This window comes from Halichoeres trimaculatus, unplaced genomic scaffold (assembly GCF_033239565.1).
Source record: "Halichoeres trimaculatus isolate MK-OKI-2021-1 unplaced genomic scaffold, fHalTri1.1 fHalTri1_scaffold_19, whole genome shotgun sequence".
NCBI lineage: Eukaryota > Metazoa > Chordata > Actinopteri > Labriformes > Labridae > Halichoeres > Halichoeres trimaculatus.
In genome coordinates this window covers 5,894,108-5,920,537 of record NW_027437197.1, presented here as the reverse complement: position 1 = coordinate 5,920,537, position 26,430 = coordinate 5,894,108, and the positions used below count along the sequence as shown (strand labels likewise).

The 26,430-nt window shown below is 41.8% G+C and overlaps 2 protein-coding genes across 2 annotated transcripts; both read right to left on the bottom strand.

Annotated features, from left to right (window-relative positions):
• Positions 1 to 1,885: 1,885 nt before the first annotated feature.
• On the bottom strand, positions 1,886 to 13,228 carry LOC141808145 (thrombospondin-type laminin G domain and EAR repeat-containing protein-like). Its single transcript, XM_074694533.1, has 15 exons — positions 13,147 to 13,228; positions 12,378 to 12,439; positions 12,142 to 12,303; positions 11,823 to 12,055; positions 11,605 to 11,695; positions 11,363 to 11,516; positions 8,442 to 8,573; positions 8,201 to 8,318; positions 7,048 to 7,162; positions 6,398 to 6,578; positions 5,603 to 5,661; positions 5,327 to 5,503; positions 2,376 to 2,554; positions 2,112 to 2,213; positions 1,886 to 2,039 (listed from the first exon to the last, which is right to left on the bottom strand). Exons 1-15 carry the CDS (start codon positions 13,226 to 13,228, stop codon positions 1,886 to 1,888), a joined length of 2,001 nt encoding a protein of 666 aa, XP_074550634.1.
• A 5,948-nt stretch (positions 13,229 to 19,176) lies between these two features.
• ube2g2 (ubiquitin-conjugating enzyme E2G 2 (UBC7 homolog, yeast)) lies at positions 19,177 to 26,293 on the bottom strand. The gene is made up of 6 exons (XM_074694534.1): positions 26,133 to 26,293; positions 25,469 to 25,504; positions 25,067 to 25,112; positions 22,887 to 23,005; positions 21,022 to 21,162; positions 19,177 to 20,922 (listed from the first exon to the last, which is right to left on the bottom strand). The coding sequence occupies exons 1-6, from the start codon at positions 26,173 to 26,175 to the stop codon at positions 20,810 to 20,812; spliced, it is 498 nt and encodes a 165-aa protein (XP_074550635.1). The 5' UTR covers positions 26,176 to 26,293; the 3' UTR covers positions 19,177 to 20,809.
• Positions 26,294 to 26,430: the final 137 nt, after the last annotated feature.

Genomic DNA, 26,430 nt, shown 5'->3' with positions numbered 1-26,430 from the left:
AACAGAAATCTGAATGTAACGTTATACTTTGACAACACATTAAATTAGAACAATTAGAGGTTAAACTACTGCTTAAAATTTCATGACGACAAATGTTTTCTTCTAATTCAGCATATTTAAAGCAGTTTGAATATTTAAACAGCAAGTCAGATATAAAGTAGCTTATTTGTCATTTAAATATTTAGATATTTTCAGCACAAAGCCAGTATAAATATTACTCAAAGTTAAACAGTGTAAAATAATTCAGTCATTTTTTCCCATGCATCAGTAGTATTTATTAAAGCTCCTGTGAAGAACTTCCAGCTTGAGTTGATTTAGGCACGTCTGTGCAGCACCTTTTAGCACCTTGCTGATATTTTTGTTTCTTCATGTTTCCAGACTAAAATGTCACACCCTGTGTCATATTAACACTAAAATGAATCACTCTTTAAAAGTGTCTGATACGGGCAGCATGCAGTGCATAAACTGGACTGACACCTACCACCCACCAGTGGGTCAAGACCATAGACTGTATATAGAGTGGACAGCGTGGCTCCGCCATTTATCATTGTACGGTTTTGAAGCCAAATTCCCCTGTCACAGGCGCAGCCATTGAAGCAGTTGTGCAGCCAGAGTCTGCGCAGTAGAGACGATGAGGGATTCTGGGAGAATCTGAGTGGAGCTGGGTGACAAAAATAATAACTTTTTTTTTTTTTCAAGAGTCTAATCACTTCTTGACTCTACCTCCTGACATATTTTACAATCCCCGGAAAAAAAACACGAGAACGGCAGCTGTCAATCATCGTTAAACGTTACGTAAAGCCTCGTTTTTAACCTCGTATAACTAATGAATACTAAACTTTTCAGAAAAAAAGAGGACCTGAATACAAGACAGCCAAATGATGTCTTCAAATCACCACAACAATCTGGCGTGAGAAACATTTCTACGAGGTGTATTAATTTTTTAAAGTTTGACCACAGCCCATCTGGAATGGCTGGGGAGATGGATTTTTTACCCAAACTGCAGCCAGCCACCAGGGGGAGCAGTTTTTGTGGAGACCTCACTTCGAGCCAAGCAAGATGACGTCCATTTTTTTTACAGTCTATGGTCAAGACATCCGAAACAGCTATGAAGAAATAATCAGTTGTGCTGCTGATGGTCATGTTAGGTTTGGTAGCTAGTACATAAGCATCATTATATATTTCAGTCTGTTTTATAAACAAATAAAAACTCCTTACAGGAGCTTTAAAGCTCTTTATCAAAAGAACAAATGGTTTGTCATGATTTTATAAACAAGTCTGTTAGAGTCACCTCACAAACACACAATAAACACACCTGGAGTTTAATAGCTTTTGGATTATTGGTGTATTTTGAAACTTTGGCAGTTGAAGTTGATGCTCAGTTGCGTGTTGTGACGTCTGTCACCTTAGATTCTGACCTTTCCCCGATGGGGTGGGTCGCTCCTCACCGTTTCACTGCAGGGCTGAAAGTGACACTGACTCCACCCTGTGCTCAGTGACTGCACTCCATCATGTCAGATTTTGAGCTTGCACCTTTGTATTAATTTAACTGATGTCATATGTGATGTCATTCCTCTCAAAGGTTGAGCGTATTTTTAACTCCACCTGCAGGGTTGATGAGGTCATTTATGAACAGTCTTCATAAAGTCTGCTCAGTGTTTCCCTTAGTCTGAATTAGCTACTTGATGCTATAGAAAGGGCTTCAACACCAAGATGGACAACTCTGATGACCAAAGAGGCTCCTGCAGCGCTGTGTGCATAATCGAAGGTTCTTGATCCAAAAGTTGCAGCAGGATGAAGATCCAGTCTTTACCTCTTGAATCTGAAGGTGGCAGCTGCAGAAGTTTCAGAGCATAAAAGCCAAACTCCAAAGTTTAAATTTCCTTCAGTACGTCCTGAGTCTGAACACTTTGCTGAGCCTGGAGGTGGCGCTGGAGTAAACGAGGAAGGATCCCTCCTCAGTGCTGAAGTGTTCCCAGTCTCTGCAGCCAAATGTGGGCAGACTGTGGACTGGAACGAAGCCCTCGTAGCCCTGCCACCTGCAAACAGCGACATATTCAAAGAGGATAAGCACGTGTAGATGCGGAAAATCAAACAGAGGAGGTACAAACCTGTAGACGATGCTGTTCAGAGAGTACGAGCTGCCGTCATGAGAGTTTGCTACGACTAGGAACTTCTCATCTCCTATGGTGAAGAACTCCCAGTCCACAGCGCTGAAAACAACAACATAGAAGTTGTTATAATTCAGTCTAATACAGAAAAAAAGAATACATTTTAACAAAGCATGATAAATAAAAAAGCACAGAATAGAGTTGAATTAACCTGTCCGGTAGCCAGAGTATTTATAACCCCTGTGTTGTGATTCAGATGGTTACCTGTGTGTGAGGATCTCCTGGAAGCGGATGAAGGTCTGAGTGAGCGTGTTGAGCTCGTACACGGTGGAGTTGATACTGTAGAGACTCGGGCCACGGCCTGAAATCATCTGACTGTTTGCCACAGCCAGGAAGAACCTGCCGTCAATCTGAAACGGCTCCCAGTCTGTCGCCCCGATCGTCTGCAGAGAGGAAACTCAGATTTTAACATCAGGCTGATTTTCACCGAGTGTAATGATTCCTGCTGCCTCTCGAGGGCGTCAGCAGGGTTTTGTCTTCTGTATTCCACCTGTGGATGTTGCTAAAGTCTATTTGTAGATCCATTAAACGTGGTGTAAACAGAGAGTTAATCTTAAATGTCCTCGGACTGTTTCTGTCAGAAGTTGAATTAAAGGTTCAGAAAGTTTTCATGAAGCTTAAAAACGTTTTTTTTGTGGTTTTAAAATTCCAATAAAAGTCTTCAAAGATGATCCGCCCTGAAGGATGAGTTGATGGAAACCCCCTCACTCACTCACTCACACACACACACACTGTAACACACACACACCTGCACAAGCATCATTAATTACACTGCTCTGGTTTCCTGAGTTTTAATTGGAGGGTTCGGTTTCCTTTTTGATCAGAGCTTCATGAAGAAATAGAAACATTTTCATGAGTTTGACTTTATGGAGCTTCTTTCATGTTTGTGTCTGTCATATTAATGTTTTACGAGAGTTTGACCGTTAACTTCAGGACGTCCTGCCCGCAGGTTAATGACAGGAGCAGGAAACACTCAGCTCACAGGTCAGGTTAAAGATTTCTGGTCATCAAACAGGTGCGGATAAAATGCTGGAGATTTCTGAGAGAGATGCTTCAAAGCTCAGAAAAACCACAGGTGCACCTTTACTTTTTTAGATAAATAAAGTATTCAATTATAAGACGGAAAACCTGTAAAGCTGAGTCTGACGAGTTAAAATCATAACAAGCTTGAAATAATGCAATAGGGAAAAAAACAGTCAGAGTTCAACACCAACATTATCACCAAGATCGAGCCTCCAGTCACACCCTTAAATATAACCTGTAGAGTTTCCTTCAGGTGAGTCAGCAGCTTATTTTTACCTGCTGTGGTTAAATGATTCACTGTGATTACTGAGCTCATCCTCTTCATCATGTCTGTCTGCTCTCAACACTGCTGTCATCCAACTGTCATCCAACCACAGATCAACGTCCTGCTTGATTCCAACTTCACCTTGACAAACTCTGCCAGATATCTGGGTGTCATGATTGATGACCAGTTGACCTTTAAGGTTCCTGTGGCCTCAGTTTCACGGTCTTGTTGATATACCCTCTATAACATCAAGAAGATCAAACCCTACCTGACACAACAGGCCACGCAGCTTCTGGTACAGGCCCTTGTGATATCACCTGTCAACAACTGCAACTCCCTTCTAACAGGCCCACTGCGCTCTGCTTGTGAAAGACGCCTGGTGCTCCCAGCTCAGCGTGGCTCCAAATCTCTAGCCAGACTCTTCTCCCCTGTTGTGCCCAAATGGTGGAATGAATTACCTAACTCTATACGATCCACAGTGTCCCTTTCTTCTTTAAGAGATGTCTGAAGACTCATCTGTTCAGGGAACACTTAAGGCCTTAATCTGAGTCTTCTCCTCTTTGTCTTCAGGGGTGTAACGAGTCAGTAAATCTAATGGTGCGGCCACACCGGACACAAATTTGCGTCGAGATTACATACAAAGTCAATACAAAGATGCGTTTGGATGCTGATTCGCCTCTGACAGCGCGCTGGACACGTTTGGCGTGTTTGGTTGTCAGTCGCCTCTACGCTCAAGTTGAAAATACTGAACTTGCGAAGCAAATTCACTTGAAGGCTGGGCTGTAGCAGTCAATCAGTGATGACATTCCCCCACGACGTCACTGATTTGATGACGTTGGAGGGGAACCGCCACCTGCCCCGACTCCAACCCCGCTGGAAGATGGAGGAGAAAATAATTGGTGCGGTGTGTCATCATCCAGAGTTCTGTAAATATTCGTTTCCAGCTGGATTTGCCTGCATGGGCTATCACTAAGTCCGACTGTGTTTTCCTCAGTGGAGTTTTGAGCCTGATAGAGAGGAGGAAGGAGCGGGGCAGGAGCCGAGCCAGGAAAAGATGGAAGTTCTCCGCGGTCCTCTCTTTCTTTGACTCCTTCATTATCCCCAGGGAGACCTCCGGGAACATGGGTTTGGGGGATTAAGGATGAGGTCTCAGGGAACAGCCAGGCAGGGCCGGTGGAGTTGGATTACCAGGGAGAGGCAGCAGGCCTTGATTGTGATCTCCAAGGCTTTCACACACTCTCCTGTCATGCTTTTGAAACCACAGCTCATTGGTTTTCCGATGCTCTTTTGGGCTTTCCGTCTTTTAATGAACGGGCTCTCTTCTCCGCCTGCACAGTGACACGTGTCAGCCCCTCAGCTTGTTGAAATAGCCCAGTGTCCAAACTCGGGCATTCACGTGGCGCGTTGTCTAAATTAGCGAATTCGCGTCATAAGACTCAGCTCTTGTGATTTTCAGCACTACTCCTGAAGGTTGTTGAAGATTGAAGTATACTGTTGCAGCAATTAAATGTGGTTTGTTGGCTTGTTGATTATTCTACCCTGCACTTAATGGCAGCACCTGCAGCTGAATAACTTGTAGCGCTGTTGTTGCACTAACTAGGTTTTTCCTTCTGTCTAAATTATTGTTTGTGTTGTACGTCGCTTTGGACAAAAGTGTCTGCTAAATGAAACTGTAAACTGTACTGTCAGGACTCTGCACCTCCACAGGTGGAGACTCGGCTTTCAGACACATATGGCTACTTATACCCAAGACTGATGGACTATCGAAGTACAATAAGGGTTGTCTGAAAAAAAAACAAGTGCAAGTGGAAAGCATCATCTCTACATGTGTTTTCTCTGTGTGATCAAGATGAAATCTCACACTAACCGGGATGTTTTGGAAGACCTGGAAGCATCCGTTCAGCCAGACATAGACGGTTGAGCTGATGGTGGTCGTCTGACCGTTGAAGGTGTTGGCCACCACCAGGAAGTGATATGGTCCAACGGTGAAGAACTCCCAGTCATACGCTCCGGATGTGGACAGTGTCTGATTCACCTCAAACAGCTGGGGGGATGGCGTACAGAGAATGATGAGTTAAACGAGGACAGAAGACGATGGGAGCAGACAGGTGTAACAGGTGGAGCAGAGTCTACACAGCGTTACCTTTGTGTTTGGGTTCCACCTGTAGATCACGCTGTGGATGTTGTGGTTGGAGTCTCTGGCTAAAGACACAAAGAGGAACATTTTAATCACTTAAAACCTCAAAGTGTGTCCTCTGTAAAAATTCTGGTCTGAGCAAAATCCTCCCGTGTATTACTTCTTTCACCAAAGGATCAGAGCATCCGTCCAATCCCTGAAAACATCTGACATGAAAAGAAAACCAACAGCACACGTGTGTGATCTAACCACAGTACACCTGCATCAGCTGGCTCTTTCTATCCCTCTCTTTACCTCTTTCTCTTTTTCTCTCCGTGTTTTCTTTCAGATGGTCTGATCAGAGTGTGTTTTATCTTCACACACACAGTCAGTAAGCAGGTGGAGGTGTGTTTGATGTTAATGTTTCAGTAAAACTCAGAGAGATGAGGATATTCAAGCTCTTAACACAGATTTCACGCCTAAAACCTAAAGCAAAGCAGAAAGTGGAGTCATCAGTGTGTTCAGCTGTTTTTGAGCAGTTTGAGCCTGTGACGCTGGCAGAAGCGTCTAAAGTGATCCGACTTCTAAGACCTTCATATCACCCCCTTGACAGTATTCCTCCCAGACTACTTAAGGTCGTTTTATACTGTAGGGCCTTACATTGTCAGTCTGGTAAATACCTCTTACATCCAGTTGTGTCTCTGCTGATTTTAAACATGCTGTTGTGCAACCCCTTATCAAAAAGTCTAGCCAAGATCCTTCTTCATGTCTTGAAATTTGTCCAAAAATTCACGTAATGAGACGCTTACATGTCCTGCTCACCTCGTCTGTGATTGGCTACCACCAGGAAGCTGTTGTTGTGGATCTGAAAGGCCTCCCAGTCCAGAGCGGAGTGAGTCTGGAGCGTCTGGTGACGGACGAAACGTCGCCGACGTGAATTCCAGCGATAAATCACCGACAGCTCAGGCTCCACCTCTTTGGAGTTCGCTACCACCAAGAAAATCTGACCAAGAAATGCACAAATATTCAGCAACTGTAACTCAAAAAAAGCAAAATACAGAAGCATTGGTTATTTGGTCTCATATATCATCCGTCTAAAGGTAACTCAGCCCCTTTATCCATATTCTTCAAGACTGATTTCTGAGCAACATCTTCTCAGCACACAGTGAATACCTATAGAGCTTTGTGTTAGCACCTGTTGGTGTGTATAGGTGTATATGAACCTCACACACACTGTACAAACAAAACCAGCCCTATGTGAACACAAGAGCTCGAATAACCTCCGCTGCTTTTGTTCCACTTTCTTTTTCTTTGACCCTTTAAAGACTGTGAGCATAAGCAGTTCATCCTGAGAGGATAAAAGCCTGAAACCTTCAGAGTCACAAGTCGAGCACAGGGCGCGGGTCACAAGGTCTAAGTTCAACTTCAGGTCAAATACAGCTGTTAAAACGTTTCAGTCGTGGAGCTCTCACCTTGTCATCGATGGTGAAGTGTTTCCAGGCTCGAGCCTCCTGAGTGCTGATGTTCTGGTAGAGCTGGAACGACCCATCCCTCCATTTATAGATCCCCGACCCAGGCCGAGAGTCTCTACAGGATCAGACCAAGAGGGGTGTGTCTTAAAGGTCCTATATTATGCAAAAATCACTTTATTTAGTCTTTTAGTGAAATTTGTGGGTCTTAGGCTTTCCTCCCAGACCACAAAATGTGATATTTAATGACAAAACCTGTACTTAGTAGTGCTTGTGAATGTAAAATCCTGACCTAAAACGAGCGGTTTGGAATTTTGGGGATTCCCTTTTTTGACCAATCAGGAGCAAGTCTGACCTGATTGGTCCACCAGAGCAGATACCCCTGAGATCTTTCCAGCAACGGGGAAGAAAATGCCAAAGTTGAAGAGCCATCACTGCTCTGTTTTTAGCTGTAAACAGACACATAGTTTCATGCTCAAGCTTCCCATCTTTGAAGAAGACAGACTAAGTGGCTAGAGTTCATTTATCAAGGAAATGTTCCAGCTACACTCAGTAAAACTGTGCGTGTGTGTGCTAGTCACTTCACAGCCGACTGCTTTTCCAACTTTGGACAGTCCAACAGAGGGCTAGCCAATAGACTGGTCCTGAATCCAGGCGCATTACCAACCATCCGCCAACAAACCTGGGACCCTGGAAATGTGAGTATTTCAAATGCTGTGTGCTGTGGAGCAGATGTAAGTGCTTTTTGTCAATATCCCACCTGTCTCTGTGTTAGCTTCAGGATGCTAACTTTAGCTGCGGTTAGCCTGTTGTTTTAGCCTGTAATGTTACGGTAAATGAGCTACGCTGTTTTCTAAACATTGTGCACTCGGAGCTCGTGGCGCAGCGCTCAGTGACGCTGAAGAGCGGGGCGGTATCAGCGGTGGCTCATTTACATATGAAGACCACGCCCACTAAATCAGAGCGTTCTGAACAGAGGGGCTATGAGAGCCTGGAAACAATGCTGCTGTGCTTGATTTATTGGCTTTTTGGACCAAAACATGTTACTACCATTTCATGAAGACATCAATGATCCAGATTAAACTGCAGAAAAGGAGCAGGATATGGGACCTTTAAAGACTTGTCCGAGTCTGTTTCTTATGACAGGTTTCAGTACCTGTTGGCTGCAGCCAGGAACAGGCCTTCAGATGGGATGGAGAAGACCTCTACGTCGAAGGTTTCTGAGTTGGTGTACAGATCCTGATAGTCCTCCACATAATCCAGACGCTGCTTATCTGCAGAGGAGACATGAGGCAGAAGAATCATGACCTTTTTTGACGGACAAGTCTTTTCCTTTTTTTTTGAATGGCCACAGACCAGAGCAAAAAGAGACAAATGCTCCAAAGTGGAGGACTCACTTTGCAGCAGCGCCCTCCAGGTGAGTCCGTCACAGATGAACAGGTCTTTTCTTTGAGCGTTGAACCACAGCTGCCCTTGTTCTGGTCCTGAGCACCGAGGAGGAGTTCCCAGAGTCACTCTGGCCTCTGCCTCTGAAACACAACGACATAAACAACAACACATCTTCAGGAATGCTGCACTTAGAGTAACTTCACATGGAGTGATGAGGTAATGTCTTCAACCCTCTGCAGCCAGAGGTGGTGGGGCCAAGCAGCAGTGGTGTGTGCAAAACTGAGCATTGTCAGATAAAAATACTGATGTCAAAGTGGAAAGTAGCATGAGAGACAGGAGTCAAATGAAGTTAATTCAGTTTTGAATGTAAACATGTTATTGTCGGGTCAATCCCAGGTTAAGAGACAGATTATTTATTGTGATGGAAAGTCCCTCTCCTGCAGGATTAATCCCACAGTGACAGAGCAGCAGCATTTCTCCGCTGTCAGCTCCACGTCTGAAACGAAACAGTAACTGTATCTGAGCGTGTGGTTGACAGATGGAGCTGAACTGACAGCTCTGTGTTAATGAAGGGAGGGTAATGAAGGCCTTCGTCACTCTTTAAAACCACAAGTCTTCATTAAGAGCAGACAGAGAGAGATGACTCTGGCGTTATTAGACTTCAGTCGACATCACCTGGAGGTAGAGCCGGCTGATAACAGACAGAGAGGCTGCTGATGAGGTTTAACCTGCCCGAGGACACGACAGCCACTGATTCACCTCAGATACACGCTCAGCTACAGGGGAACCCCCATCATTGTTCATACACTTACCTTTAGATGGAACTACACTTCCCATGATGCCTTGGGGAATGTAAATAGAAAGCATAGTTTTGACATGAACTCAGAGGCCTGATCCATTCACAGACTGTAGGTCCCAGTAGGACTTACCCAGCAACAAACCATTTCCTCTTAGCGTTAGCTTCAGCATTAGCTTAGTCTTAAAGCATGATATTGTAATAATAACCTCAACTCTACGCTTTAAATAAACGTCAGGCCTGAAGTTCGTCAGCCTCTCACCCGTGGGCAGGTTTGTACATCACACACACCTCAGACTGTTGGACTGATTCAGGTTTTTATAAACTCTGAGTCATACTGCGCCAGATATTTATCAGAGACAGACAGAGTTCAGTCTGATCAGCTTTATTAACTGTCTGAGCCTCAGGCTGATCATTAAAAGCGCTCACTGATCGACTCCTGCCGTTTGTTCTCTTTCTTTAGACGTCTGATGGATCGATATCGCTCTATCTAGCTGGCAAGCTAACAAGACACGTTAGCCCTCGGGCTTTCGAAAAACAGATTTTAATCATCAGCAAATAAAAAATTTACATAAAAGACCTGATTAAATCATTATAAACTACCAGAAACAATTATAACACAATGCCCTCCTGTATTCCTTCTTGGCATGCTGCTTTCTTAATGCTGAGCATGTTAAATAAATTACATAATAAATAACATTTGCTTTAGTTTCATGCAAATATCTTGGTTTGTGACTCTTTTGTTGAAGATTTAAACTCTTAACTTTAACATCGTCCACACCTGACTTGACTTGTAGCATAGCAACTGTTCCAAGCAAGCTAAGCCAAGCTAATCTAAGCTGAGCTAAGCTAAGAAGTGTTGAATATTTAGAGTCAAAATCCAACAACAAAAACACACCTGTACGATGTTTTTTCAAAACTGAACCTGTATCCATCGTTATGAAACACACATGAAACAGAAGGACGGACAAGACCGTCAGTCAAACCGCTGTCAACACACACACAAATACACACACGGTGAAACAGAACTCCAATAGCTGTGAGAGCCTGTCAAACACACACACACACAAACACACACTGGAAGCAGCTCCTCCATCCTCTCAGTCCATTAGTTTCTCAGGTTACTGAACCGTTGATACCATCACAGCTAAAAACCACACACACACAGGTTACGGGGGTCAGAGCGCCCTGATGTGAACCTGGGATCCAAACAGTTTGAACTTGACGCTAAATGTTCATACTAATTCAAAGATCCCCATCCAGCCTGTTGGCTATGTCTGCCTTTTGCAGCAGCTCTCTCTTCTTTGTCTGTTTCTTGTAATTTTTTCATCTCTTTGTCGTAATCTTTGTATTTGGAGTGGATCATTACTTTATATTGCTCATTTGTTGGTCATGGAAACCAAACTGGTTTTGTCTTCAGTGATATTTTTACTACTTTTTCTCCTGTGTTTGTCTGGAGATCCTACATGTAACCATGGCTGCATTGTTTACATGTGAACTCAGCTGTTAGCAGCCTGTAGCATATCAATGCTAACTGGTGCAAGGCCAGATGTCCCCCACAAGGTGAGAAGAAGGAGGTGAGGATGACGTGCTGGTTCTCAGATGTGAGCTAAGAAGTGACGACATGGACCTGTCCTTCCATCCATCATTATTGGGAACGTAAGATTTATCTCCAATAAGATGGACGAGCTAGCCATGCTAACCCATTAACACAGGGGATACCAGAAGGCAGACTGCTGAAGAAGCTCAGTCCTGGACCCAGTGGAGGTGGAGGCTGGCTGACTGGACAATGATGGACAAGTTGTCAGCATCTATTTTCTTATGGACCTTTCTGCACTTTCTATACACTTTCTTACTTTTGTTTTCCTGATTGCTGCTGTGACTTCAGCTTTGTTGTACTTGTTACAATGACAATAAAGTTCTATTATATTCTATTATTTGAGGTCACAAAGTCCTTTGATTTGTACCACTTCTTTGAAGATTTATGGACATCTATTTTGAAAGGACAATAAATAAAAATCTGCCAAGAAGGAACTATAAAGAATCAAATTTCTTACTACATACTCAAATATGTGTGGTTTCTGGAGGCTCCCAAGATTTAACAACATTTTAAAAAGGCTCTCCTCTCCTCACCATATGGGTAAACTGGTCCGTGGTGGTCTGGCTGAAGCGGGATGGATTTCAGGATTTGGGGCACAGACAGCTCAGCTAGGCTGGGGTTGGCTGATGGACAAAGTCTGGGTGTGGCATCCGAACCAGGAAGTAGAACCAGCTGCCGCAGTAAACCCTGAACACAGACAGAACCAGGACACATTTCAGATGATTTCAACACTTTTCATCTTTAAGTGTTCAGATGCCTCTTCATCATGACTCACAGAGAATCGACCCCTCATCTTCTTCCTGCTGCCGATAAAGAACCTGGAGCCTCTGGTGCTGAGGGCACTGGGGAAGGACTGGACCTGTTTACTGGGAGACATGAAACCAGTTAACGTTACATTCTGACAAACAAGATCTGAAATCTGCTTTAACTGACTTCACTTTGAGTTCAAGTCATTTTTAAACAAACTATCTGTTCTGGATTCAGAGGACTTACAGCTCCAGAGGTAGTCCACAGTCGATTGTCAGCGTGGCGTACAGTCCAGTGACGGCCACCACCAGCGTGTGCCAGCGGTTATCATCCAGTCCAACATCCTTAAACGTGATCCGGCTTGGCCCAGCAACACCTGGGGGCGTAACCAGGAGGTGGAGGCTGTTCTCTGAGACACGTAACCCCAGAACCAGAGAGTCAGACTCCTCATCCACCACAGAGAAGATGTACTCATTCCTCTGGAGACAGAAAGAAGATCTGATTAGCTCATACCTGACTGGACTAGACCAGAATTGTCTGGATCCATTCAGCTCTGCTGGTTCACCTTCTGTCTCAGTCTCTGTATCTTGATGGTGGCGACCAACGAGAACTCTGAAGGGAAGTAGTCGCAGTTGGTGAAGATTTGGGAGGCGGGGAAGCTCAGCACTGTGGTTGGGACACCGCCCAGGCGGAGACCTCTGGACCCTTTGGACTGAACCATCTGCAACTGATTGTGTTCATTTACTGTCAGCTGACCTGGAGACATTCATGCAGCTATTCATGCTCTGTCAGGTGGCTTACCTGTGTGGGCGGGGCTTGCCGGCTTGGTAGGACCCTGGTCAGCAGGTCAAGAGGCAGCAAGTCTGAAAACACAAACTATCTTCAATCCTTCAACAAGAGTTTGTGGAGAAACTTATTCTCATCCAATAAGTCACTGCTGTTACACAACAGCTGGCCTCATATTCAAATGTCTTTCTAACAGGATGTTTCCTCCAACTGTGAATGATAGCGGTATCTCTCCTGTGGTCAGAGAGATTTTAATCTTAATCACCTCACAGATGTAAATATGTAAATAACCACTGACTGATGTGACACTTGAGTTTATTTCTGTCACATTTTAACCTCAGGGCCCCTTCATTTGAGGATCTGAAATGAAACCAAAGTGTTATCAGATTCTAACTACTCAGGTTCCTCATCTTATGATAGAGAAAAGAGAAGAACAGGGTATTGGCGATGATGGTATATCTCTGTTTCCAAACTGACAGCTACGGTTCGATGTCATTTTTTTGCTGGAATTCCCCTTTAAGCTTCTTCGAGACTGTGTGTGTTTTGTCGCTGCAGCGGGATCAATGGAAGATGAATGGAGGATGAGTGTAGGATGAATGGAGGGAGGGGACGACATGAGCAGAGACAGATCTCACATTTCAAAGACACAAAAAACGTGGATGAACAAAGCCACATAGAAATGTCAGAAACACATGAAACACACCTCTTTATGTGTGTGATAATAAATTTAATATCATGCTCTAAATCTGTTGACTCTGGGCACAATGAAGGTGTCTGACTGTACCTGTGCATGGTCTCCAGCTCTGGCTTTGGACTCTGGCAGTGAGCAGCACCCATGTCAGCAGCAGGAGGCGACACAACAACATCACTCTTTTGTGCCTCCGGTCACCGGTCCACTTCTGGATTTGAATCGCTCACCATCATTTTCCAGATTGAAAACCTTCACCTGGACGACATTCAATCAAGTAGATGTGAAAATAAAACAGGTTTATGAAAAAAAACCTTTTCTTTTTTCTGTATTACAAGTTGGACATTTTAACATGGGGCTCTATGGAGACTGACTCACTGCTGGAGACGGCTTCCAGTGGACGCTCAGAGAACTGCGCTTTTTTAGACATCAAGTTAGAAGCGGCTTCTTTTTTCTCCTGTTGACGGTTGCTGCTTTCAAAATGCATACAAAGCAGATTAAAATACTTTTTATCCTTTATCAGTGACTGGTAGTTGTCACACTTCAGACTGGCAGTGACGTTTCTGGCATCACTACTATTTTGCTGTATTACTTCAAACACATTGAGCTGTAAAAAGCCAAACTTTTGAAGTCGAAAAAACTAAGAGCTCTTCCACCTTGGCAGACTCTTGCCTGAGAGACAAAACCTAGGGTATAACCTGTCTATCTGAGGTCTTACAGCTGAACATTCAAAGGTCTCAGGTGAGTGAGGACTCAGAGAGACATAAAAGATAAGGTACAGGTAAAATCCATGAGTTAGAAACCTGAAATCTGAAATTTATGGTGAATAAAACTTAAGATGTAAAAGTGGCAGCAAAAACAAGTTCCTGATTGGTCTGAAGTCTGCCTCAGGACCAATCAGCAGATTTGTGTCTGGAGGTTTTAGTACCTGTTCAGGACCCAGCCGTCGTCTCTGCAGCTGTTTGTGATCAAAACCCCAAAAGTTCATGAGAATCCAACGTCAACATGTAGATAAAGTCTTTCTTCTCTTAGTGAAACACCCTGAAGACATCCTCTAAAAATCCTTCTTCATTTCTTTGCCTCTTTAAAACGGTCCAGACAACAAATATTTGATGAGTTGCAACAATACTCATCTCAAAAATTTGTCCTTTCAAGGACAAATTTTGTTGAAAGAGAAACTGTCTCCATCACTTTTTTTGAAACGTTGTCTTCAGTAAGTCGCTCTCTTAGTCCCAGAGACATTGAGGATGGTTTAATCCAAACATGTGATCATTGTCCTCTTCCAGCTTTGTCTTTTCCTCAGGTATTAGAAGATGCAAACATCCACTTCTCCAACCACCATTCCTCCATCAAACATCAATATCTTTTCCTTTACATCTTTCTTTTGGGGGAAAGAAATCCTTTTCAACATATTCTCCTGTGTTGATTAAAAAAATCAGAGGAAGCCTTCAAAGTGTTGAAAAAAAAAAAAAAGCCTCTGAAGTTTTCAGAAAGCTCAGACTCACTGACAGAGCAGAGGGCTGGATGATGTTCAGGCTCAGGTGAGACTCACTGAGGACAGAGAGAGTTAACCTGCAGGTGAGACCTGCTCACTCGCCCGACATTTAAATATAAAAGACAGGGAGGAGCTGGAGCGAGGGAGAGCTGCCTCCTCTTTGAAAACTTTGATCCACCTGAAGACAAACAGTGATCCAAAGAGAGACAGAAGGAAACCTCTGAATCAAAGCTAAATGTGGAGGTCACATGTTTACTTTACATGTTAGATGTGAAAAATCAAACATTTAACTCTTTAATTTCTTCTTTATAGACAAATTTGATCTGATAAATATCATGCTATTAAAAGAATAAACCACACAGAGGAAATTATGGTTTGTGGTGCGTTGATTTAGCGCCTCCTGTGGACAACAGCTTTCAAACTCAGTGTACTCACTCACTCGCTACAATCAGAACAAGCAAAGACTCTGGTTACTGTTACAAAAATACCCTTGGCTACTAAAATCCTCAATTTTCTACTGAGTTTAAGGACAAAAATTCACAGATTACATCATTTTCAGCTTCAGCCCTGTGTCGTGGTCTCCACGGATGTAAAAACGTACTTTACTTTAGGTTGGCCATTGATGAAAGAGAGGATGGTGATTTCTCTGCTTTGTTTCTTTAGGAATATTTTATTTTCCAAAATGCCAAATATTTTGCGAAAGTGTATTTTTAACACTAGGCATGCTTCATGAAGTTGCTTTGCTCTTCCGCCCTCTAACACCAACTCAAGACAACGTACTGTTTTGTGTTGAGGATGAAGATGTGGGATGATCTCCCATCAGACATTATGAATCTTACAAGGAAAACTGTTTTTAAAGCAAAATTAAAGAAGTATCTAGTGCCACAGAAACTTTCATAAACTTTTCAATACCAGTAATAAGTGTAAGTCTATATAAGAGTGTGATCGTATTTGTATGCTTGTTTCAGTGTGCAGCTCTTTGATCCATTCATTAAAAAATATATTTATATATATATATATATATATATATATATATATATATATATATATATATATATGTATATATATATATATATATATATATATATATATATACATATATAGTTATGAGTAGTGGTGTGCTGATCAATCTAAAATATTGATATAGTGGTGCCTACGTTGGGACCAGTATTGATCACTGCTTGGGTGATGAGATTGATACTTAAGTTTCTGTTTCTCTTCTCTACATGTGCTCCTCTCAATCGCTCATGTGCTCATAGCTATCTAGATAGATAGATAGATAGATAGATAGATAGATAGATAGATAGATAGATAGATAGATAGATAGATAGATAGATAGATAGATAGATAGATAGATAGATGGATGGATGGATGGATGGATGGATGGATGGATGGATGGATGGATGGATAGATAGATAGATAGATAGATAGATAGATAGATAGATAGATAGATAGATAGATAGATAGATAGATAGATAGATAGATAGATAGATAGAAAGACATTTCGTTTATGTGTGAGAGGAGGTGTGTGTGTAAGACCACGTGTGTGATGTGGCTCTTTGTAGTACCATGGGAATTTTTGTGGCTCTGGGTCTTTGGCTGGTCTAGTCATTCTGCTGTCTCTTTTACAGACATGTATTAGGTTTTATATTAGCCTTCTTGAATTTGTAATTGATTGTTATTGAGCTGTCATTTATCTTCATTTTTTCATTGTTCCACTTTGGATTTTTTTTTAAATTTCAGTTTGTATGAGTGGACTCAAGGAAGAGTAGTCGTAACTCAAGTCGTGACTAACGGGGATCCAAATAAACTTCAAACCATAAACATTATCCTCTGAAGCAGCAAAAAACATCTGCATTGATGACCCCATATTTACTCTTTAGCTAAATATAGATTTACCTTTGACCCCATCGTGTATCAATCACCTGAGAGTTCTGCCGAGGTTTATATAACATGTTGTTCATAAGTGACACCAGGTTATAAACTTAGGGAATAAAATCTGAATACAGCCCGTCCCATTGCACACAGCTCACTGTTTCAGGGACATTTGGTGAAAGATGAATCAGGAAAAACGACAAGGGGAGAGATAAAGAGAAGAAGAAGTGACTGATCTCTGCTCTCCCTTAAGTGTGTGATGATCAGTAAAAAGGAATTTCCCAGGTGAACAGAAGCCCCGCCCCCTTCTCTATATGCTGACACACACCTGAGAATCAAACACACGCTGGGTTTATGTTACATCACATCTCAGAGCTCACCACTGTTAATTTTCAACCTTTGGATGGAGCTCGGCCACCGGTCTTCGACCTTTACATCATTAATTGATAACATTTAAAATATAAAGTTCATGAACCAATCAGCATGAATGGATTTAGTTACGTGGACTGAAACCACCGTTAGTTGTCGTCAGGTCTGTGGGGTTAATAGTTTGATGTTTACTCAGACATGAAAAGCTGGATCAGGTCTGATGTGAAGTCTGTGGATTCAGGTAAACCCTGAATAATCCAGGTTTAAACCTGATCCTGGATCTGGTCCAGCAGGCAGAGACACGAATGAACCCAAAGACACAGGAAGTATGAAACATATCGATCATCTTTTTCAATATCTGCTCCTGACCTGAGTTTGGTGTTAGCCTCTCAGGTTTTTCACATATCTGTGTCATTTTTCGTCTCTTTTTTTTGACTTTTGAGTTTTTAAAGGTCAATTTGGTGCATTTATCCCTGTTTGATATCTTATTATCCTGTTTTAATAACAGTGATGACATCAGGAGTTCACAGTGATGTATGCATGGAGGGTGTGGTGGAGACCGAAACAGATTTATTGACTGACAGAAGTTTAAGTAATCTGAGGATTAATGCCTGAAACTGAACCCGACTTTGTACCCAGTGACTGCATCTCCACACGTGTGTTTCTGTTTCATGTTTTGAGATTTTGAGCTGCTGAAGGAGGCTGCGGTGAGCCTGCGTCAGAGTTCAACGGAGACTGAAACTGAATTGTAAAGTTTCTTCTGCAGACGAACGATAAGAGCTGAAAACATCCAAACACCCACAGAGAACAGAGGGACGCAGGCATGTGAAGCTGAGAGCAGATAACATCTTTCTAAGTGTTTCTGGGGACGAATAATCCAAACACACACTTCCTCTATAAGCGCACAGGTGAGTGATAATGCTGAGATAACACCTGGGGAGGAGGAAACACTCCTGTGTGTGTGAACTAAGACAAACTGCAGGAGTGAACGCTGAAACATAAAGAGGCCGACAACTGCTGACGGAGAATAAGTCTGCACTGAGCGCTGTTACAGTAGCTAATGTCTTTAAAAACACACACACACGCACACACACACACACACACACGCAGCAGGTAATGACAGTGTCTGTAAACACACAGCTTTAGCAGCACTAATGGCCTGTCTGCACACACTCTGACAGTAACTGATATGTGTGTGTGTGCGTGTGTCTTTGATGCTGAGTGTTGTAGTTGGAGGCAGGTTCAGGCAGGAAGCCGATGAGATCAAACATGTCACCTGACTCAGGTACGCTCGCTTTTTAAAACAACTTTATTTCTGTAAACTGACGGACAGACAGAGGTGTTTCCTTCACTGTGAACTGCTTCTGAAAATCCACTTCACTGTCTACAAAATTCATTTCCCATGAGCCTCAGCTGGAAGCCCTGAAAGGTTTAAAACCTCAGGTCACAGCTCCTGACTTCAAGTGATATTTCAGTGTCAAACAAGCTCTTAAATTGAAACACTGAACTCTGTGATTTACGGAAGCGTATTGCATTCACTTAAAGAAAAAATAAAACAACTCAGGTTTTTCGGAGTAATTTATTCTTCGGTTTGTTTTTTGTGGTAATTAACTTTGTTTTCCTGATTATAATTTTTTTATTGGTTTGTTTTTTTTTTATTTTTTTTTTCAGTTTTTATGAGTAATTTTTTTGTGGTAATTAATTTTGTTTTTCTGATTAATATTTTTTTATTGGCTTGTTTTTTGTTATAATTTTTTCTGTTTTTATGAGTAATTTTTTTCCTCCTGTTTTTAGGAGTAATTTTTTTCCTGAAGTATCGAGCTACTTCGAAATCCCGCGAGAACCTCCAACCTGCAGACAACTCCCGTGGATGTGTGGTGGCTCCTGTGTCCCGCACGGATCAGAGATCCTGTTCGGCACATATATGCCTTATCCTTAACCTTCTACCGGCTTTCCAGTGAAGAAGCAATGCATTGCCACCACACATCCATGGGAGTCGTCTGCAAGTTGGAGGTTCTCAAGGGATTTCGAAGTAGCTCCATACTTCAGGAAACAAAAAAATTACTCCTAAAAACAGGATTAAAAAATTACAATGAAAACAGAAAAAAATATAACAAAAAAAAAAAACAATAAAAAAAATATTAATCAGAAAAACAAAATTAATTACCACAAAAAAAAATTACTCATAAAAACAGAAATAATTATAACAAAACACAAACCAATAAAAAAATATTAATCAGAAAAACAAAATTAATTACCACAAAAAATAAACAGAAGAATAAATTACTCTGAAAAACCTGAGTTGTTTTTTTTTTTTTCTTCAAGTGAATGCAAAACGCTTCCGTAGTGATTGGATGTTAGTGAACTTAGAAAAAAAAACACAAAAGTCGTTTTTTCTGTTTTTCTTCCCGTAGTTTATTTCACTAAGAACTTTCAAATCCAGAAACAAATCAAACTAATCTGCTCTCCATCGTCAGAGCCTCCAGCTTCCTTTTTTAAAATTATGAACCTCTCAGCAGCTGGAGCTCTTCTGAGCATGCTCAGATCCTGACGAAGGCAAACATCATCATCAGCGTCCTTTGGGAAGAGATAAAGTGCATAAAGTCCATCTGAGAGAAGCTGAGCAGCTTCTTCTCCACCTGATCCTCAATCTGAAGAACTAATATCCATGAAACGTCGCCCAGAACGAGATCAGCCGAGATTCAGGGCGACAGCAGCAGAAAAACAGGAGACTTTGAATTATCCAGTTAAAAACTTAATTGTTTCTTTTTGATTAGTGACTTTTACTTTACTGTTTTACTTCAAATTGTGGAGAAAGAAAAACAGGGGGATCCTGTTTCTGAGCCTTAAAGGAGGTTTTGAAGAAGAAAGCTGATGAGCCAGGAAAACCCAAACTTCTGCAGTGTGTTTTTTATGGGAATAGGGTTAAAGTTATGGTCAGAGATCATTAAAGGGGGAAAATATATAGTGACACATTTACTGTGAGATAAAATTTAACTTAATGATTACTTCTTCAGAAGTTTAAACTTTGGTCTAAGAAGTTTATCTTTTGTTTCACAACTATGACATTCAACCAAGTTAGTCCAAAATTTAATTTATGATCTCAAAAATTTCAATTTTTTTATCATGAAATTCACATCTTTGACTCTCATAGTAACTAACTTCATAGTTCAGACTTTTAAACTCATACTGTTTTATGTTAACCCCTAAGGTTTGACTTTTATTGGAACTTTTAGCCCACAAGCGTGACTTCCTGTGTCAAAATCTGGACTTTTATCCCTTATTTTTTTTTACAACAACCTCTTAATTCAGAATTTCTGTTTCATCTCAACATTTGAAAGATGAATTTTTCAAATTTTTGGAAAATTTGTGGAAACTGTCTCCTTACTTAAGAGTTTAACTGAGATTTGGTTTTAGAGACATTTTAAAGGCTTTTATTGTGAAGGGTTCTGGGGTAACAATAATCTTAGCTTAGTTCTGTTTTTGCTTCATTGAATACAATGGTTCACTTTTAATGATTGTTTTAATATTTAATAAAAACTTAATTCATTTTAGCAATCCAGAGTTGCTCTGTGGGAGCTGAGGCTTCTGATTGGCTGATCCCGTGAGATACAGGTTAGAGCTGCTGTCTGTGATGATGATGTCACTGTGTGGATGATCACATGACCTCAAACTGTGTTTCTTCTTCTGCTGATGTTTCTTTATTTTAATTTTGTTGAACCTGGATGGTTTCTTCCAATCCAGACGTCTGATTGGCTCCAGTCATTCGTCCATCAGTTTATTGATCCGTCTGTCACAGACTGTGTGTGTATGTGTGTGTGTGAGAGGGAGAGAGTGAGTGTGTCAGTGTGTGGCTGGTTTCCATGTTGATGTAGAAGATGCTCACATCTTCGATCCGTCTCCGTGCTTTCTGTAAGTTTGTTTTCTGAGAGGAAAGATGGCGGAGGAAGAGGATGAAAGTTTCTGAAATGAACACACACGCACAGATCCGGGGCTCGCCCCATCCTGATGATGTCATCTTTAAAGGCCCAGAGACTTCCTGACGATCTTCTGGGCAAGTTTGTAGAACTGCTCTCTGTCCTCGCGCCACATCTTCGAGGCGTCCACGTTTGCTCCACTTTCATCATTTGGCTCTGAGAGGACACAAGGAGAAGACACTGATGAGAAAAAAAGACACAACAGGAAACAGACCGGCTGAGGTGTAATAAGTGATGTCATCAGTGATGCATTACCTGCGAGCATGCTGACCACGGAGAGCAGGATTTTCTCCACACTCTGAACAGGACTCCACCGCTCTGCACTGCTCTCATATCCCATGGGATCATCACCAGGAGCATGGAGGATGGAGATACACACCCGGCCGTCAGGATAGACTGAGGAGGAGGAGGAGGACAGAAAGAAAGGAGGAGAGGGTTGAAGAGGATGATGGGAAGCAGGAAGAAGAGGAAGACAGGGAGTTTGGAAAGGAGAAGAGAGGAGCAGGGGGCAGAGGTGAAGAAAAGGATGAGGGGGAAAGAAAGGAGTAAGGGGACCAGGGAGAAAGGAGGGAAAATGAAAGCAGGGTTAGGAAAAAGAGGAAGGAGAAGGAGAGAATTAAGGAACAGGATATATGGAAGAGGAAGGAGCAGAAGCAGGAACGAGGGAAGGAGAACACAAGCAGAGGAGACAAATGAGGAGACAAAAAATCAGAGAGCAAACAGAGGAGGATGAAGAAAAGAGAAGATGAGGGTAAGTACAGGAAGTGACAGAGTTGTAGGAAGACATTCTTATTGGAGCTCATCTTCAGGGGGTTAAGAGATTTAAAAAATAGCAGGTCAGTATAGGGATGGGTACCGAATTAGGTACATTTATAGGTACCGACTGAATTCTGTCAAAAGTACTGGGTACCGGTTCACGTAGAACCAAAAGGTACCATGTTTAGGTACCTAAATGCATTCTTGTGACTGTGAGGGAGTGGAAGAGTAGGCGATTTTCCAAGCTGGACATGAACATAGCATTACAAGATAATATATTGAAAAATAAATATGTTAAGTTGAAAAAATATATATATTTTATTATTAAACAAATTGATATTTTTTACCGCATAAACACAAAAAAGTACCAAAAATTGGTACCGTTGAGTACCGGTACCGATAGCCAGGTACCGTATCGTTTCAAATGGGAAAGGTACCCATCCCTAGGTCAGTAAAATAATTTACTTACTTACTTAATCTGGACGTATAACTTGCTCCAGTCATGCAAAATTCACCATACTTCCTTACGCGACCTTACATAATTCACCTTGCATTAGCATCTTCGCATGAACAGTTGTGTGTGCGCGTGTGTGTGTGGTAACAGAGATAATCAGTGTATCTGTTCATTCTGACATCAAACAGACCAGGCTGTGTGTTATCAGGGTGAGCTGAGTGTTTCCTGTTTCCCATCATGAAGGTGTTTCATTTTCTCTGACAGCTGCAGGTTGAACCATCGGGAATCCAACCAGCAACCTGCTCTCCTTGCTGCAGGGTCGCGGTAGCTGACTATGCCTTCTAGAAACCACAGACAGAGTGAGCCAGTCAGAGAAGTTTTCCTACAGGTGTGTTATTTTATGCAACATTATACTTATCGAAGTGTTTCCTGCACAAAAACAATTCTTCACACTTCATTTTAAGCTGAAATAAGTCTGTTCAGCAGACGCTCCCTCTCAGTGCTTCTTCTTCTTCATGTGTTTTATCTTCAGCTGTTTGTTGATGCAGGATCAGACGATACAGTTACTGCAGGAAGTTCAGCTCAGGGCCATGCTGGTGTGTGTGTGTGTTTTGAGTGTGTGTGTGATGATGATGATGATGAAGATGATGAGGGGTCACAGGCGAGTGTCCCATCCTCTAATCAGGATGGAGCGTGCTCAGACCGACTCCCTGCAGTGACATCAGGGTTCAGTCCACTAATCAGAGCACTAATGACAGCATGCTAACGACATGCTAACAGCATGCTAACTGCAGACATGTCCAGACTCGTCCAATGAAGCTTTCAAGTCAAACTGAGAGTCTCAGAAGACTGTGGCATGAACAGAGGAAGATTTAAAGGAATAAAGAGTAAAAAAGGTGTTTGGACTCACTGTTGGGGTGAAACATGTCACATGTGAACCTCATCTTTGGAGGACTGAGGGGATAATCAGAGGGGAAGCTGAGGACGGCAGGAAACACTCCACCTTCAAAACACGTGTCCTGAGGACCCCTGAAACACACAGGAACACAGTTAGACTCTTTTAAACATAAACCAAAACAGGTCGAAGAGAGAGAGGATCGGGGTGTATTTTTATCATCATGGCGTGCTGACAGCCCGTTTGGTGATTATCAGAGCGCAGTTTGATGTTTTGAATATCTGCACATATTTAGTTTTCCTTCCTGTTTTAATCTGATCTGATCCTCGATAGTTTATCTGCAGGTTATTTCTGACTTCACTCTGCTTCACATCCTCCATCAAATCGACCGTGTTAATAACCTCCTCAGCACTCATTCATCATCCCCGGCAGCTCTGAGGCAGATAGGTTTGATGAAACACATCACACTTTATGGATGCAGTGACTGAACAAAGGAAGAGTATATCCATGCTAAAACAGAGGTGTGTGTGTAACAGAGTAAGTATTGTCTGAGGTAATTATGGGATGGGGCTTAGTGATGTCATGCTGAGCAGGTATGCAGACAGGTAAAGTGAACGAGCTGCAGGTTAAATTGAAGGGCAGACCGAGGCTGCTGGCACGCCAACTAAGATGCAACAACAACAGCTAATGATGCCTTCACTGGCATCACGTTCACTGCAGATTCTGTCAGTGCTAGAAGACTACAAAAAACACAATAGGAAAAGAGTTGTAGCTTTCTGTACAGGCTCCCTTAGGAGAATGGGAGGTTTGTTTGAGGTGATCCTTGGTGTCTTCTAGTCCAAGCAAGTTTCTAGAGGTCACTTAGAAAGTTTTGGTGTCAAATAATCTTATTATGGAGGGACACAGTACAGTAAACTACTAATGGAGGGGTCACTGGAGTATGTGTGATGGGGGCTGTAACCCCTGTCGATGAGATGCCTACTCTACTAGCTGAGTAACTCTGCATTGTTTCACTTCATAGAATAAAAAAAAAAACTAATGTTGTTGATTTTGATACAAAAAGTAGAAGCCATATTAAAATGAAAATAGTAACAGATCCAGTCCAATGTTTTAGACCTAGTGTTGAGTCTCTTCATTAAGATCAGTGCACAATCAGTGACACCTGCTGGTCCCTTCCAACATCACATCTCATGAACTAACCTAAATACCAGGGTTGTGTCCGAAATCACTCACTCATTCCCTACTCACTACTTGCTATATAGTGAATTAGATGTAGTTGACTAGTAGTCCACTCAATCAGCTAAATTAAAACAACATTTCGGACTCTACTCACTCATTCGCAAGAAGCTGACAGTGACGTATTTACTCTCGCATCGCTCACAGACGGCTGGGGATTTACAGTTATATCTTTTCTTAAAAACTGCAAAACAGTATTTATTTTAGTGATATCTAATATTATATTAAGCTTATTTTCTGCAACAGCCAAATATAATAGAAACATTTATTACACGTTATTTTTACATGAATCAACCATATATATGCGCAGAACTTTTGCTGTGTTTAAGAATTACAAGGTCCAGTGAATGCATCACCCGCGTGGAACGGTTTAACGGCTAACGTCCGTGTTGTTTGTTTCTCAGCTCAAACTTATGAGACGGGCTCGTCCGAAAGTTAAACAGGGAGCTAAGTGTTATTCTCTGACAGTCTTTAATGTTGTTTCATGCTATTAGTAATCATTAAACATGTAATCAGCCATTTCTTCTGTTTGAACCGAAATGCATGATGGTACATACTGCTCATATAGTGAGTATCGCTAATACACTACTTTTCAAAATGCATTGTGGGATACACTGAGTGGACTATAAAGTGAATGACCATGCTCATTCAGATTTCGGACAACACTACAAAATGGCGTATTCACTATATAGTGAATAAGGAGTGATTTCGGACACAACACAGATAAAACACACAATGGCTGTGTTTCAACCATTGGGACTTTCCACCAGAACCACATACATTCCGACTGTTGGAAATTGGGTGTAGGTTTAGCCTGCCTTGGAGGGAGTACTTGTCGGATATTCTGGGACTTTGGGGGATGGAGCCTGCAGGCTGAACTTTTCTGATTGGTGGAGCAGCTGTAGCGTTATTATTTCGGACAGTTTGTTCCTTATCAGCTGCTGTTGTTTAATACTCACATGATTAGAGCCTCCCACTCAAAAAAGTTCTCCTCATTGACTGGACCTGCAGAAAAAAACAGATTCAGTGTATCAGAGATAAAACATGGCAGCACCTCAAACCAATTTATTCAGCTCTGTTTTAACAGTGATCCTCTAAACTGTTGTGAAACTGATAAAAGTGATACTGATTCAGTTTCATGAGGTACATAAGCAGGTATCAAGACACAAGAACTGGTATCGAGATACATCGGGAATAAGTCTCCATTTGTTTCAACCATTCAAAGTGAAATAGTTGTTTGAATTTTAAACACAGTATTTACAGACATCAACATAAAAAACTGCGTTCTGAGACATCAAAGCATAAATTGCACATTGATTATTGAGAAAAATAACAATTAAAAATGATAAACATAGTCTCACCTGCAACAATCCCCTCAGGAGGGTTCAGGGTCAGCTCTGAAAAACAAAACAAACACAGGTCGTATTATGACCTTTGGCATCTTTGTCAATGCTAAATAAACTATATATGTCCTTATCTCATTGGTCTTAATCACTTCACTTTATATTCTGATAAAACAGCATTTATGAATGTAAATACTGACAGGTAACACTGAACAGGTGGGCGTGTTAGCTTCTAACAGAGGCTAACCGAACTCAATCTATAGTAAACTTTAAACCCTTATCTGTAACACAACACATATCAATATATTCTCAGAGTTCACAGGTTTAACTAACATGTTGATAACGAAATTGATATCTCTCCTACACATCGGCTAATACAGCGAGGTTGGAGAGTTAGCATGGCTAGCTATAATACACTTAGTATAACACTTGTTCCTACATAAATAAAAACAATGCCGACCAAATGAACCATTTCTTAAATTAATTATACAGTGAAACATTCACTGTAACTATAAGTGTCACTTCAGTGGAGCACAGAGACTCTAAATCTGCAGTTTCTTTAATGTTGTTTGGTTGAAGAGGATTAGAGTAGCTCGCAGCAGTTAGCTTAGCTCGTTTGTTATCATAACTTCTTCTATTGGCTGAAGCTGATGACATCACACAGTTAATCTCGTTTACTCACGTTTATACTCCGCCATGAGCCTCTTTAACGCTGTGCCCGCCATCCCGATGTAACGGAGACACAACTCAAAATAAAAACAAGCTCAGAGTTTAACTCAAAACTCTTCAGCGGACACCGGAGCTGAGCTGCAGCTGTTTCACTGTCGGGTTTCCGGTTGTTTCTGATGGGGGGTTATCCGACAGCGCCCCCTGCTGATAGCATTAAACAGCAACACAATGAAAACGTACCTGCCATTTTTTTTGAGAAACTTACTGTTACCATTTTATTTATCTAGTTTACACTATTCTAGATCAGCTGC